The sequence below is a fragment of the Mus musculus genome, chromosome 14 (assembly GCF_000001635.26).
Source record: "Mus musculus strain C57BL/6J chromosome 14, GRCm38.p6 C57BL/6J".
In the NCBI taxonomy this organism is placed as follows: Eukaryota; Metazoa; Chordata; class Mammalia; order Rodentia; family Muridae; genus Mus; species Mus musculus.
In genome coordinates, this window is record NC_000080.6 from 54,685,461 (window position 1) to 54,699,426 (window position 13,966).

At 50.1% G+C, this 13,966-nt stretch overlaps 3 protein-coding genes across 20 annotated transcripts in view; 1 reads left to right on the forward strand and 2 right to left on the reverse strand.

Annotated features, from left to right (window-relative positions):
* The window catches only part of Acin1 (apoptotic chromatin condensation inducer 1), a 44,805-nt gene extending 43,300 nt beyond the window's left edge, over window positions 1-1,505 (reverse strand). For 10 of the 17 annotated variants that reach the window (XR_003950873.1, XR_003950869.1, XR_003950867.1 and 7 more), the window contains exon 1: window positions 1,009-1,433. Coding sequence is in view for 7 of the 17 variants with exons in the window: in XM_006519297.2 (XP_006519360.1) it covers window positions 1,009-1,320 (312 nt within the window). In the remaining 10 variants the exon portion in view is untranslated. Of the gene's footprint in view, window positions 1-1,008 lie in introns of all 17 variants that reach the window. The other 7 variants (XR_003950875.1, XR_003950876.1, XM_030247893.1 and 4 more) reach the window with 3 other exon arrangements.
* 1700123O20Rik (RIKEN cDNA 1700123O20 gene) lies at window positions 711-5,282 on the forward strand. Its single transcript, NM_021437.2, has 2 exons — window positions 711-1,660; window positions 4,344-5,282. Exon 2 carries the CDS (start codon window positions 4,345-4,347, stop codon window positions 4,771-4,773), a length of 429 nt encoding a protein of 142 aa, NP_067412.1. The 5' UTR covers window positions 711-1,660; window position 4,344; the 3' UTR covers window positions 4,774-5,282.
* Window positions 5,283-5,584: 302 nt separating this feature from the next.
* Gm29776 (predicted gene, 29776) lies at window positions 5,585-13,516 on the reverse strand. Of its 2 annotated transcripts, NM_001370892.1 has the most exons (14): window positions 13,066-13,373; window positions 12,856-12,949; window positions 11,947-11,998; window positions 11,383-11,526; window positions 10,959-11,084; window positions 10,695-10,779; window positions 10,418-10,563; window positions 10,157-10,328; window positions 9,768-9,837; window positions 9,590-9,686; window positions 9,238-9,501; window positions 8,552-8,781; window positions 8,235-8,414; window positions 5,585-7,508 (listed from the first exon to the last, which is right to left on the reverse strand). In NM_001370892.1, the coding sequence occupies exons 1-14, from the start codon at window positions 13,349-13,351 to the stop codon at window positions 7,358-7,360; spliced, it is 2,097 nt and encodes a 698-aa protein (NP_001357821.1). In that variant the 5' UTR covers window positions 13,352-13,373; the 3' UTR covers window positions 5,585-7,357. The 2 variants fall into 2 exon arrangements, with proteins under 2 accessions (NP_001357821.1, XP_030103435.1); XM_030247575.1 differs by lacking the exons at window positions 5,585-7,508; window positions 8,235-8,414; window positions 8,552-8,781 and having other exon boundaries at window positions 9,442-9,686; window positions 10,157-10,331; window positions 13,066-13,516.
* Window positions 13,517-13,966: the final 450 nt, after the last annotated feature.

Genomic DNA, 13,966 nt, shown 5'->3' on the forward strand with positions numbered 1-13,966 from the left:
CACATAAAACCAACAAGAGGCTAATTTGGATTTGACTATTATTTGATTAGTTTTTCAGAACTACAACTACTTAACTGAACTTGCACAACTTCCAGCAGTGTAACACCCGGACAAATAAAATGTATTAAAAATTTCACAGGGAAACTAACCACAGACCTTGTAACCAGTGGTCTGACCTAATCCACACCCACCCACAAACTGTCAGCTTCGGGATAAGCAACGGTCTGTCAACTCAAACCCTGAACTGACCCAGAGTCCCCATCAGTATTACGAGTCACGTATGCTAATGAACTCTAATAACACTAGTTCAGCTCACCTTCTTTCCCTCCATTTACACCAAAGCGATACACAGTATGTGTACCTCCCGACAAGCTCACCCTCACTACTCAAACCGACACAAAATCCCCAGCCTAAAGTAATCTGTCTCACCTCTCGTACCAATAGCCACCAAATACTTATCCAGACTGCTGCTCGATTCCCTATAAATTAGACAGCCGTCTCTGACCAAGTCTTTCTATCAAGGTTTCCTTTCACTTAATCTAGTCGAGCGGACATTTTTTACCCTATCACAAATGTCCTATTGCAGACATAGACAGCAACCCCATCCGCCCAACTGTATCCCTAACTCGGACCCAGCCCTGCTCGCCCCCTTAAGGCCAGCCACACCGGTGGTTGTAGAGGGATTTAACTCCTTCTGCAGCGCATGCGCCGACAACACAGACACAAACAAGGAGGGGGTGGGGGAAGAAGGAAGGAGCTTAAGACACTCCGGGAGAGTAGCGCGCACCCTCCCATTTTGGGCTCGCGCCGCTGCCGTTAAGGCGGGAACCGGCGTTATCTCTATCCCAGCGCCAGCCACACCAACCACCGTGCGCGTGGATCTGCAGGCTCGCGCTGGCGGCCTGAGAGAGCTCGCGCCGAGCCCGGACACTGCGCCTGCGCCGCGGCGGAGACTCGTCTCTACCGGGTCCGCTCCCCTCCGACACCTCGGCAACGCTGACTTCTCACCCCTTTGAGCCGCTTGACCAGGGCACTCTTCTGCCCGCTCTTGGCTAGGCCTCGCTGCTCCAGTGCGGCCTTCAGGTCGGTCACCCGCAGAGCCTGAAGAGGCTTCCCGTCCAGAGTCACCTCCTCCAGCTCCGCCATCTTGCGTGAGGTACTCGGGTCCGTCCCGACGGCTTCGGGCATCTTCGGTAATTTCCGCCAACGCCCTTCGAACGGACCGGATTGGCCCCGCCCACTGCCATAGTCTACCCCTCTATTACCGCTCAGAATTCCCCGGGTTTCTCCGGAGCTGTTCGGTCGTTTCCGTCCCCACATCGGTACCAATCGGCTTTTTCCATCTACCTAGCGGCTGGCCCCTCCCATCTGGCTTTCAGGCTCGTTTGTTTTCGGCTTGCCGGGGCTTTGAATCGAATCTCTTCGGAAGCCCTCGAATCTGGCATACCCATAATCGGAGATATTCGGCTATCTCCGGACCTGGGGGCCGGGGCGCTGGGGCACTTGGGTATTTGGGGCTGGTTCCGGACCGGAAGTGCGTGGGTTACTGGGGGCTGGCTCTGCTTCGGGTTTTCAGGAAACATGGAAGAGGCTCGGAGAGTTGGAGCAGGAGCTGAAGGACTCTTGTGATCTCTGGGCGTCTTCCAAGGGGAAAAGGAAGGTAAGAGGAAAAGAAGTCTCTCCTAGGCCAGATGAGACTTGGTGTCTGCAGGTTTTTGGGGACCCCTCCTGCTTCCATCTTCTATATCCCGGCCATTCTGTGTAAGAAATACTTTGTCCTGTGGGGCTAAGGAATGAGAGACCTGCGGCTTCCTACGTGGGAAAAAGAAAAATCAGGTCTTTTGAGTTTATTAATGACAATAACCATGGAAGCCATGTAGCAAGACCCTGGGTTAAAAATTACCTTTCTCTGAAAAAGAGAAGTTTTAGGAGAAACTTCTCCCTGTAGAGCCACTTTGAAACTGGCAGTCACCCTGAACCGGGACTTAGAACTTACGTTTAGGGATTCTATTCTTTGTCGATACAAATCTTCCAACTTGAAGAGGTAGGAACAGCAGTAGTAATTACGGTCATAGAGAGGTGAAGGTTTTCGTTGTTGGAGAAACAAACTGTAGGACGGAAACATTTTGGAATAAGTTGGCTTACATTTGCACACATAATGCAAAGTCAGTGGCACTTGCAGGTATAAACCATTAAGGAAAACTGTTCAGAGATGTGCATCAATAGCACACTTTTTAGGCCAAGTCAAGAAAGCAAAGGCATTTTTTTTTTCAGAACCTGAAAAAAGTTAGTGTGGCTTCTGATTTTCTGCTACCTTATTTGAGACAAGACTTAGCCTGCTCTAAAGTTTACTGGTGTGGTACAGAATTTAATAAGGGGGTCATAGAACATAAATTTTTTAAAACAGATTTCAGAGACTGTGTACGCATTGCACAGAGGGTTCTTGCATCATGTCTCTCCAACACACACACACTTGTGTAACTGTGGAACAAACTGTTAGGGCCAGTTGCTTGTACCAAAGTTTAAAAAGCTGCACACTTTAATTTTAGAGAGAGAGCAAGCAAGATGTGTTTTCTGTGTGGGTTTTGATCATTTCTTTCTTTACTACCCAGGTTGCCTCAGCTGCTTGCCTTTCCTTATTATGTGTTTGGTTCTTTTCAAGACAGGGTTTCTCTGTGTAGCCCTAGCTGTGTTAGAACTCATTCTGTAGACCAGGCTGGCTATGAACTAGAGATTGCTTGTGAGTGCCTCCCAAGTGCTGGGATTAAGGGCTTCCCCACCATCTGGCTTGTTTTTATTATTTTGTGTATATGTGTGTCTGTCTATGGGTATGTGCCTGTCTCACAGAGTTCAAAGTTCAGATCAGGAGCTGAAGCTACAGGTGGTTTCAGGTCACTTGATGCACGGGTTCTGGAGAGTAGAAAGTGAATCGCTAGCATCACAGAAGTGCTGTGGTGACACTTCACAGTTCAGACTGACTATAAAATCAGAAGGGATGTGGGGAGAGAGACTATAGGTAGGTGGCATGCCTGCAGTCTGTAACACCAACAACACTTCAAGGCTGAGGCAGGAGAATCTTGAATTTGAGGCCTGCGAGATTTTTCTCTAAGACTCGAGGTAACTGAAAATAATTACTCTTCTCTTGGTACAGGAACCTCTGCCCCCAAATCATTCAAACCAAGACGTTCAGGTGTCTGTCACCTATGAAATTGCCAAGGCCATCAAGGCTGTGTGTACTTAGAAAGCCATCCAGCATCTAAAAGGTGTCCCTTTAAAGAAGCAGTGTGTGATTTGTAGGTAGTATAGCAGTAGAGTTGTTAAGTGTGCCAACAATAAGCAGTAGGTCTAGACATATGACTGGTGGAAGAGTGTTGGATTTTTGCTATCCATGCTTGAAAATGCTGAACTTCCAGGTTGTGCTATAGATTCTGTGGTCACTGACAATAGCCAGAGCAAAACACCCAAAATAGGGTCAGACAAACTCACGTGAGCTTGTCTGCCACATTGAAATGTTCCTCACGGAAAAGGAGCTGTTCCTAAGCCAGAAGAGGAGGCGACAAAGAAGAAAAGACATCCTAGAAGAGACTGTTGGAAAAAACTTCCAGCATGTGAATAAATTTAGCTTCAAATAAAAGCAAATAAAAGTTAATGTGCTAGAACAAAGGCCACCAGGAACAGTGGTCAGGTAGAGTCTTTGTTTTGTTTTGTTTTATTTTTTGTCTCAGGCTGGCCTGGAACAACAATGTAACTGAGACTGATCTTCTAACTCCTGATACTTCTGCCTCCAGCAGGTCTGCCATATGTGCCACCATGCCTGGTTTGCGTTCTTTGTTCTTATGTTGTTTTGAAATAGGGCCTCACTCTGTAGATTAGACTGGCCTGGAACTTACTTTGTTCCTATGTAGTCCAAGCTGGCTTCTCATTCTTGGCAGTCCCTCATCCCAGCTTTTACACGCTGGGATTATAGATCTGAGCCGCCACACCTGACTTAGGGCAGTGGTGTTGAAAAGGAAATAAGGCTGGCAGATACCAAGTGAAGTTATTCTTGGGTGACTTCCCTAAGGTAATTGTATAGAAATAAAAATAACAGATCTTCCGTGTGGGTGTGGTTAAATGCATTTGTAACCCCAATATTCAAGAAGCTGAAGCAGGAGGACCAAATTCCCAGCCAGCCTGGGGCTACACATACATAGTTAAGTCCTACCCTAAGAAAGGGTCCTGTTGTTTTCCTATAGATTGAATTGGTTGGTGCTGATTGGGTGCAGTAGGGGTTATTGCTTATGAGGTTATGTTTTGGCTGTTCTCTGCAAGAGAGTGTATTAACAGAGCTTTGTTTGTTCCAGGATGTCACTGGAATCGTCTTCCACATCGGTGCCACCCTGCTTCCCTTCTGTGTTACCTTCAGTGCCTGATGACATTGCCAGCTCTTCCCCTCCTCCAATGTCTTACATCACTTCCCAGGAGATGAAGTGTATTCTTTACTGGTTTGCCAGTTGGTCAGGTCCCCAGCGGGAACGTTTTCTACAGGACCTGGTCGCTAAGGCAGTGCCGGGAAAGCTACAGCCACTGCTGGATGCTCTGGAGCAGCTCAGTATGTCTGCAGCAAATCGACCACCATGTATCTTTGAGTGTCAGCTACGTCTTTGGGATCAGTGGTTTCGAGGTTGGGCTGAGCAGGAGCGCAATGAATTTGTCAGGCAGCTGGAGGTCAGTGAGCCAGATTTCGTGGCGAAGTTTTACCAAGCAGTGGCTGCTACTGCTGGTAAGGACTGACAGGCATTCAAATCAAGAAGAGAATGACATGTGATCACACCATGACTGTAGTGATGACTCAGTGCAAGTATGTCACTTAAAGATTCACCTGAACTGCCAGGGTAGTGGTCCGCCTTTTATTCCAGCACCCAGGAGGCACCCTGGTCTACATAGCAAGTTCCAGGCCAGCCAGCACTACAAAGCGAGACCCTGCCTTAAAAAAATTTTTTTTTGCATGAACTTCCTGTTGAAGGCTAGCACTGTTTTTACCCTAGTGGTATGTCACCTGGACTCTCTCCCATTTTAGCAAATCTGATTATTTACAGGAGATGTCTAAGTCTCAAGAATTTAATGACTGCTTTTGTTACTATAACTAAAGGGACCAGTATCTTGTAACTCAAGCCTACAGTGGGCCCAGATGGGGCTGTTTTGCCACATTTACTCAACTCTAGCATAATTATGTGATTTCCCCACTGCTGGATTTCCCAGCGATGATTTAATAAATTTAAGGAAAATTGAGAGAAAGAAATAATTACTGGTGATTCACATTGTTTGACTCCAAGCAGCAATGAAAGTCAGATGAGTATTAAATAGGAGCAGTCTTTTCTAAAGCATCCTCGGCGTCCTTGGGGCTAGGGGCAAGTGTTCCTGGTCTGCTGTTGCTCTGCAGCAGTCTTCACAAATTAACCTGTTGATTTAGGGAAGAGGGTATCCAAATACAGACTGGACCTTCACCGTGAGACTCCACATGTTAAACATGGCAAAGCTATTACAAAGCTGATAACCTAGCCAAGACGAATTCTGAAGAAAGTAGAACAGGGTTTAAAATAAGTAGGGTTTTCCATCCAGATGTCTTTTTATTTATATCTACATGTGTGTGTGAGGGCCTGCATGCCATGTGTATGTACCATGTACATGCTAGTGCCCACAGAGGTCAGACTAGGATGTCGGATACCCTGGAACTACAGTTATGGAAGGTTGTGAGCCACCAGTGTTGGTGCTTGGGTCTCTATAAGAGCAACTCTGACCGTGTGCATGTGCATCTATGTGTGAGTGCCCGTGAGCCACGGCGCTGCATGTGCATCTATGTGTGAGTGCCCGTGAGCCACGGCGCTGCATGTGCATCTATGTGTGAGTGCCCGTGAGCCACGGCGCTGCATGTGCATCAGTGTATGAGTGCCCGTGAGCCACGGCGCTGCATGTGCATCTATGTGTGAGTGCCCGTGAGCCACGGCGCTGCATGTGCATCTATGTGTGAGTGCCCGTGAGCCACGGCGCTGCATGTGCATCAGTGTATGAGTGCCCGTGAGCCACGGCGCTGCATGTGCATCTATGTGTGAGTGCCCGTGAGCCACGGCGCTGCATGTGCATCAGTGTATGAGTGCCCGTGAGCCACGGCACTGCATGTGCATCAGTGTATGAGTGCCCGTGAGCCACGGCGCTGCATGTGCATCTATGTGTGAGTGCCCGTGAGCCACGGCACTGCATGTGCATCAGTGTATGAGTGCCCGTGAGCCACGGCGCTGCATGTGCATCAGTGTATGAGTGCCCGTGAGCCACGGCGCTGCATGTGCATCTATGTGTGAGTGCCCGTGAGCCACGGCGCTGCATGTGCATCAGTGTATGAGTGCCCGTGAGCCACGGCGCTGCATGTGCATCAGTGTATGAGTGCCCGTGAGCCACGGCGCTGCATGTGCATCTATGTGTGAGTGCCCGTGAGCCACGGCGCTGCATGTGCATCAGTGTATGAGTGCCTGTGAGCCACGGCGCTGCATGTGCATCTATGTGTGAGTGCCCGTGAGCCACGGCGCTGCATGTGCATCAGTGTATGAGTGCCCGTGAGCCACGGCGCTGCATGTGCATCAGTGTATGAGTGCCCGTGAGCCACGGCGCTGCATGTGCATCTATGTGTGAGTGCCCGTGAGCCACGGCGCTGCATGTGCATCAGTGTATGAGTGCCCGTGAGCCACGGCGCTGCATGTGCATCTATGTGTGAGTGCCCGTGAGCCACGGCGCTGCATGTGCATCAGTGTATGAGTGCCCGTGAGCCACGGCGCTGCATGTGCATCTATGTGTGAGTGCCCGTGAGCCACGGCGCTGCATGTGCATCTATGTGTGAGTGCCCGTGAGCCACGGCGCTGCATGTGCATCAGTGTATGAGTGCCCGTGAGCCACGGCGCTGCATGTGCATCAGTGTATGAGTGCCCGTGAGCCACGGCGCTGCATGTGCATCTATGTGTGAGTGCCCGTGAGCCACGGCGCTGCATGTGCATCAGTGTATGAGTGCCCGTGAGCCACGGCGCTGCATGTGCATCTATGTGTGAGTGCCCGTGAGCCACGGCGCTGCATGTGCATCAGTGTATGAGTACCCGTGAGCCATGGCGCTGCATGTGCATCAGTGTATGAGTACCCGTGAGCCACGGCGCACACGTACAAGTCAGGACAGCTTGCAGAGCTGGTTTTCTCCATACTGTGGCTCCTTGGGAATCCGCACAGGTGAAGGACTTTACCCAGTGAGCCCTCTTGCTGTCTGGCATCCGGCAGAGTGGCATCATGACTGCTTTATTTTAATCTGATCTCTTGTGCCATGTAGCTCTTGTGATGGTTAAGTGGTAGATGGTGCCACTTGGAGCATAGCCCGTTTCTGGTAAGCCAAAGTTCCCAGTGCACCCACCAGAATTAACACCAGAAGGCAGAATCCAGTGGACAGAAGTAGCTCAGTCATAGAGGGGTTATGGTCCAAGGAAGTCCACAGCCTGGGAATGTAAAAGACACTGTTTGTCCTGTAGTGGTGCTCAGCATGGAAGTGAGACTGTTTGGATCAAGCACTAGAGCAGACAAATCAGTGAAAGGGAAGGTAAGACCCAAAGTGTAGGGATAGGACTAAGGTCCAACTCTTCAGCAGCTTCAGGTACTGAAAGCTCTGATGGTAGTGAGGGCCAGATAACAGGAAGAGACTGTTTTGTTAGCTAGATTCCCTGAACACTGTTTGTGAGAGGCATGATGGCACAATTACAGTATGACCCCAGTACTCCAGAGGCAGGGGATTAGACCTTCAAGATCATCCTCAGCTGTATAGTAAATTCGAGGTGTCAGTCTGGTGCTCAAAAAATAAAAGAGTAAATGGGGAGGATGCAGAAGGATCTCTGTGAGTTCAAGGTTAGCCTGCTCTAGTAACTTAGTGTACATGTAACTTACTACATACGTTCTAGGCTAGACAGGCCTACACAGTGAGGCCCTGTGTTAACCCTTCCCCCTCAAGAACAAAAACCAAAGCCAAGACAACTGAAATCCCTAAGTTCTAGGGATGGGGCCCTATTACTGTTGAGTGGACCTAAGGTAATGTTGGCATCTGTTTGCTGATATACATCAGCCTGTCTACACTACCTGACACACAAGTGCATGCTTCCCAAATACGATTTCAGTTGTCTGCACAGAAGGGATTCAAATGACAAAGTTTACTATTTGGGACACAATCTTACTTGCTGTAGTCTGTGGTAAAGATGGCTTCTCCATGGTGTACTTGGAGGGGCTTCATCTGTAGGGTCAGGGTCAGGGTCCTGTGTAGCATAGCAACGGAAGGTCCATGGCAGCCAGGAGACTTCCACATACTCACAGTGAACACCAAGCTGGTGGTGATGGTCGGGCTGTGGAAATAACACCTGAGCAGACATTGGCATCTCATAGTGGAGGAGTGCTTACGAGAGCATCTGAAGAGGTAAGTGTAGGCTCCAGGGTCAGATGGATAAATGGTGCGAGAGAAAGCACCTGAGGACTCTGCGGCCCACTGTCCCTTTACCTGCTAGTGCCAGCTCTCATCACCAGGGCCTGCAGAACGACCTCAGCAAGCTCTTCTCTCTGTCCTTTCCCCAGAGAGTGGCCTGGGGTCCCCGTTAACCTTAGAGACAGCTGGGATAGCAGGTCTTGGGTTGTAAAGCTCATCGGTTGAGAAGTGGCAGCCCTGGCACCTTCATCCCTCAGACACAGCCGGCCTTGGGGACAGTAGAGAAGACCGTCGTAGCCAGGGATCTGTAAGAGAATAGCACGGTACAGGCCACAGAGTCAGTGACTTGCTTAGGGCTACTGTCTAAGGAAAATGGCATATGCTTGACCAGTCATGGGCTAAGGAGAGGAAAAAGAAGGAAAGGAAGAAAGGAAGGTTGGCCAGGGCCAGAGAGTGCAGCTTAGTGAGTGCCTCAGGGTTGATCCTCGGCACTGCTGAGTAAATGCATAAATAGAATAAGAATAAGACATTTCAAAAAGCCAGCTGTACATTAGGCTTGGTGGTTCATGACAGTAATCCCAGGATACGAGAGGCTAAGGCAGGAGGATTGTCAAGAGTTTGAAGTTGACCTGGGCTATATAGTTAATTCTGAGCCAGCCTGGACTACAGAGTAAGACTCTAAAGAAGCTAAACAGTAATTGCCAGCCAAATATTAACCAACTTTCCTGCCTGTGTGCTCTGACTACTCATAAAATTCTCACCTGAACAGCCTTCCCCGGAAGGCAGGGGATCCACGGTGATCCCTCCACTTGCACCTCGTAGGCTCCCTTGTGGGTGCACTGATGTAAATAGCAACAGCCTGTGGGATCTTCAAGATCCGGAGCTGTTGAGGGTTGGCTGGTGTGTTTGGAGAGCACTTGGGAGGTAAGGTTGGCAAGGAAGCAGCGACTGTGCCTATGGTAGATCTCCCCGTGGGGGTTCTCCGCTCTGGTGTGGAGTCCATTCTCTTCCTTCCAGCATTCACTCTGTGGTTCAGAGAAAAGGACCGAACAGCGTGATGCCGAGAAGTTGACACCTCTTGGGCCTGCTCCGCCTCTTCCGTGGTGCACTCACCCCTTTGGCTAAGGGTTTGTATATGCGGCAGCCTTCTAGTGTTGAGTCAGAGTCACAGCTTCCCTTGTCCAGGTGCAAGTAGTGACAGCCCAGGCCACTGTGTAGAAGGAAGGGATACTACAGAGTTGACACTAGGTTCACTGACAGTCGTATTGTCCCCTGCCCACTCAGCACACACCTGCCGGTGCAGAAGAAATCTGAGGATCCAGTCCTGCATGTGCTCACCAGGCCAAAGTCTGGACCAGAGCCTGCTTGTGCAATAAGACAAGAAAGCACGCGGAGATGAAAGCCCAGGCTGGGCAGAGTGGTGTATGCCTTTATCTTAACACTTGGGAGTAAGAGGCGCTCTGAGAGTTTCAAGCTAGCCTGGTCTGCAAAGTGAGTTCCAGGACAGCAGAGCTACATAGCCTCAAAAACAAAAAAACAAAAAAAAAATGAAACCGCAGAGATCCCTCTGCACCAGCTCTGCTCAGTTTGAATTATACCTTAGTAGCAAGCAAGCAAATGACTCAGACTATCTCACTTCCCAACAAGCTGACTTGGGCGCAGCTCGCTCTTATTCCTTACCCTGGCCCCACAAAAGTTCCTCTGCGGCACTGTGGTTGACCTGGTACCAGCCTGAATCTTCAAAAGCAGCAAGGGTTACTGGGTCAAGTCGAGTGTGCTGGGCACCATGGAAGGTAGCAGTCATTATAGATCCCTGAAGTAATCTGGATTCCCAGTGTGAAGACAAAGAGCCCTGCTGGGTAAGGTAGCAAATGGCTGATTGCTGTTGGGCTAGTCCCTCTTTTCTTCCATCATCCCAAGGTGTTACTCTCTCTCACTCACCTTTTCTTCCAAAGGAGCTCCCTGCAAAGTCCCAGGCACCCCCAAGTGTTTGGCTAGGCTGTGGCTGACAGCTGGGGTGGTGAGAAGCAGTTGTCCCCGTTCATCTCGCCGGGTCACCTGTTTCCTCGTAGAACAATTCTCTCTAGCTGGTTTCAAAAAGGGAAGAAGGCAACACGAGGAGAGTAAAACTTAGGGAAGGGTGGAGTAGAACTGGAAGGTGGTGAACTCCCTCTGGTTGACATCATAGGATGGCCATTCCCACATTCCTTCCATTTACCACTGAGTCCTGATGGACAGTCTCGCCACATCTTGAAGAGCTGTCCAGAAAAACCCAGGGCATGCAGCAGTTCATGTAGTGTAGCCTAAGATCAAATGGCTGCTGAGCAAGGGTCTGGTTTTGTAGCAGAACCCTAGAGCCCTTCCACGTAACCAGCTCTTCGTAGAGCTGAGGACACCTCCTCTTCCATTCTCAGGAGGTTCTCCCACTCCATGGGAGACTGCTACCCCCGGCCCTGTCCCCTAGTCAGCATGCAGCAGTCACCATGACAATATCATCATGGCTGAGTGTTGGGCTTCTGAGATGTTGGCCACAGTAGACGATGGTACCAGCGAGGGGCCTGTCTTCTGAGTCCAGCTGGCAGCAGGCAGCATAGGCTATGACAGAGGGCTGCAAACAGGCCAGGGGAAGGGAGAGTGGAAAGGAAAGTGAGATAAAACAGGTAGAGGGATTCTTCTTGAGGAAAAAAAAAAAAAGGAAGCAGGGGCTCTATTCGGTTCTGCTGGGGCAGCACCCATGGGTAGCCTGGAAGATTGTTAGCCCCTACACAAGTCAAGCTTTATCAGACTACTCCAGACTGCTCCCAAAGAAGTGTAATTCAGTAAAACTGCTATCTCCATGTCCCTCAGCAAAGATTAACATTAAGAGCAAGAGAGCAAGGGAAAAGAGCATTAGGTTTGAGCCTCACCTCTTTGTGACACTTGGAAGTGTGGGCAACCTGCACATACAGGAGAAAGTCAGCATTTTGGACTCCGGGGCCATCTGGTTGGATTAGCTGGGGCAGACCATGCTCTGGCCACAAGGAATAACCACGCAGGTGGGCATCTGGAATCTGTCAGAGAATGAAATCTAGTATAAGCTTAGCTGATGGGTAGAAACTAGAAACTCCAAGAGGATGGAGATATCTCGGGGCTGCCTCAGTACCATCCGGGTAGCCAATTAGAGTCAGATTTCTAGATGGGTAGTTATAACTCAGAGCCCTTCATAGCATGGGCAAGGTTCAAACCCGAGTTTAAGAAACCTGAAGAGCAGAGTTACACCTCTAGCCTCCCCCTGCTCCCCCCCCCCCCGCAGATCTCTGCTTTAATGTATTTTGAGGAGCATGGCTGGATAGAGTGTGCATTCCTCTGAGGAACAGGACAGGAGGACAACTCCACACATCTGAGATCCGTCCTTTTATGTGCTGAGGTATTGGGAAGGTCTAAGTAGGTTAGAGCCCTTCAGATCCCGGAGACTGGAGAGTTAACCTCACCTTTGCTCCAAGGCAACTCTCTCCTTTGTACCCTGGGTTCAAGATGCTGCACCTGTCAAAAAAACGGATAGAAGGGAGCTGGAGACATAGATGTCTTTGAAGAAGACATTAATTGTTAGCATTCCTACTAGGCTCTGCCTAATAGCCTGGTAGGCCTGGCTTGCTATAAAAGGAGCTGTTTGACCCCTCCTCCCTCTCTCTGTCCCTTCTCTCTCCCGACTCTCTTCTCTTCCTGACACTCTCCCCTCCTCCCTCCACCTGTCCCTGCCCCCTCGACACTCTCTGTCTCTATTCCCCTCTCAACTCCCCTTTCCATGCCCTAAATAAACTCTATTTGACATTACCTCAGGGGGAAGGGATGCCTCAGCATGGGCCCTCCAAGGCACCCCTCCACCTCACCATACCATGCTCTAGAAAACACATACTTGGATTTTTATAAAACACAACATTAATGATAGGTTATTTGTCTGCCATCAGTGAAATGAGCCAATTTGAGCCAGATTAGAATATATTAAAGGTAGGTTTATTGGGAAGTTGCATTCAGGCAAGTTCGCTGGCCTCAAGGACCAAGGCCAGGGAAGTCACCATGGGAAAAGGGAGGGGTAAGAGAGGGAGAGAGAGAGAGAGAGAGAGAGAGAGAGAGAAGGAGGAGGAGGAGGAAGAGGAGGAGGAGGAGAGAGGTAGAGAGTGAGAGCGCAAAATGTCTGGATTACACAGGGAGGAACCTCTGGGGAAAAAAGCAGCTTAGCCCTTGGGTTGGAAAGTTCAGAGTTGGGGGCAGGGTGTGGCAGGTAGGGACTGGGGGATGCTGGGAGAACCTGGAGGCCAGGTATGCTTTGGTGTGTAAAATATGCACCTCAGTCCCTTGTCCCGGGTCCAAAACCCAACCACTAACAGTGACAAACTCACCTTTGGTAGTTAGGGGTATCTGGGTCTCCCCAGACGGCGTGGCAGTATTGTGCAGGGTCTCGACTCAGGAGCAGAGGTCCTTGTACCGGGAGAACTTAAGACACGAGCACGGGTTCTTCACCTCATTGTCTCCGAGTTCAAATCCTTTGCTGTGAAGGACTCCTTTTAGGCCCCTCAGCCCTCCCTGATACTTCCTGTATCCTCACTTACCTGCTAGGATGCCCTGAATCCTTCGAGTGGTCTCTGTCACGGCAGCCAGGGCTCGCGTTTCCCCCTCAGGATCCCAAGCCTCACCGGGCACAGGAGCTCTTGAGTAGTAGGTTTGGATTCTAAGGGGTCGAGGCTCATGGGAGCCAGGGAGAGGAAGGATTGAGGAGCGGAAGTGGGTGGGCATTTGGGAGAAAGGAGGCCTAAGAAGGCGCACAGACTTCTGGGTCTCCTCATGCAGACATCTGCCTGTGGCCACCCCAAGGAGGAGTAGCCGCCACATCTTCATTCCGTGTCTCCTCAGCCTTCTTGGGTCCAGTCTCCTGAGGCAAGCTCACTTATTTCTCTCTCTCTCTCTCTCTCTCTCTCTCTCTCTCTCTCTCTCTCTCTCTCTCTCTCTCTCTCTCTCTCTCTCTCTCTTCTCTCTCTCTCTCTCTCATCACTCGCCACACCCTGTGCACCACTCTCCTAGTTCTTAGCAGAGTTCAAACTTGTTGACTGAATCCACAGTTTCCCACTAGGAGGTCAGATATGAACCACAGGGGTTGAAGCCATCTCCTCTAGGGGGCTAAAGGGGGGTGCTGGAGACCAGGAGTGTCATTTCAGAGCCTTCCGTTTATTTTTCTAAAGAGGGGTTATGCCACATCCCCCAACCTCTGCCTTTCTCAGTAGGAAGCCTTGGGACACCCCCTGCCCCCCAAAATAAGGAAACATTAGGGGTTTAAAGGGTGAGGAATGTGTGTGTGTGTGTGTGTGTGTGTGTGTGTGTGTGTGTGTGTGTGTGTGTGTGTGGTACTTTTTGTTTCTGTTGGTTTTGTTGATGCTGTCCGCGGATGCCTGCTATCTCCTGGGTGGCGAGCAAACAGGTCCTGCACTATTCTGGGTCAGCCTCTAACTAAGCTGT

Excerpts from the sequence above, each read along its gene's own strand:
- 1700123O20Rik (NM_021437.2), top strand. The coding sequence starts at position 4,345 with ATGTCACTGGAATCGTCTTCCACATCGGTGCCACCCTGCTTCCCTTCT.
- Gm29776 (NM_001370892.1), bottom strand. The coding sequence starts at position 13,351 with ATGAAGATGTGGCGGCTACTCCTCCTTGGGGTGGCCACAGGCAGATGT. Across the intron at positions 10,780-10,958 it reads GCCATGATGATATTGTCATG|GCTACACTACATGAACTGCT; the intron begins GTGACTGCTGCA and ends ATTTGATCTTAG. Across the intron at positions 9,502-9,589 it reads ACAAACCCTTAGCCAAAGGG|AGTGAATGCTGGAAGGAAGA; the intron begins GTGAGTGCACCA and ends TCTGAACCACAG.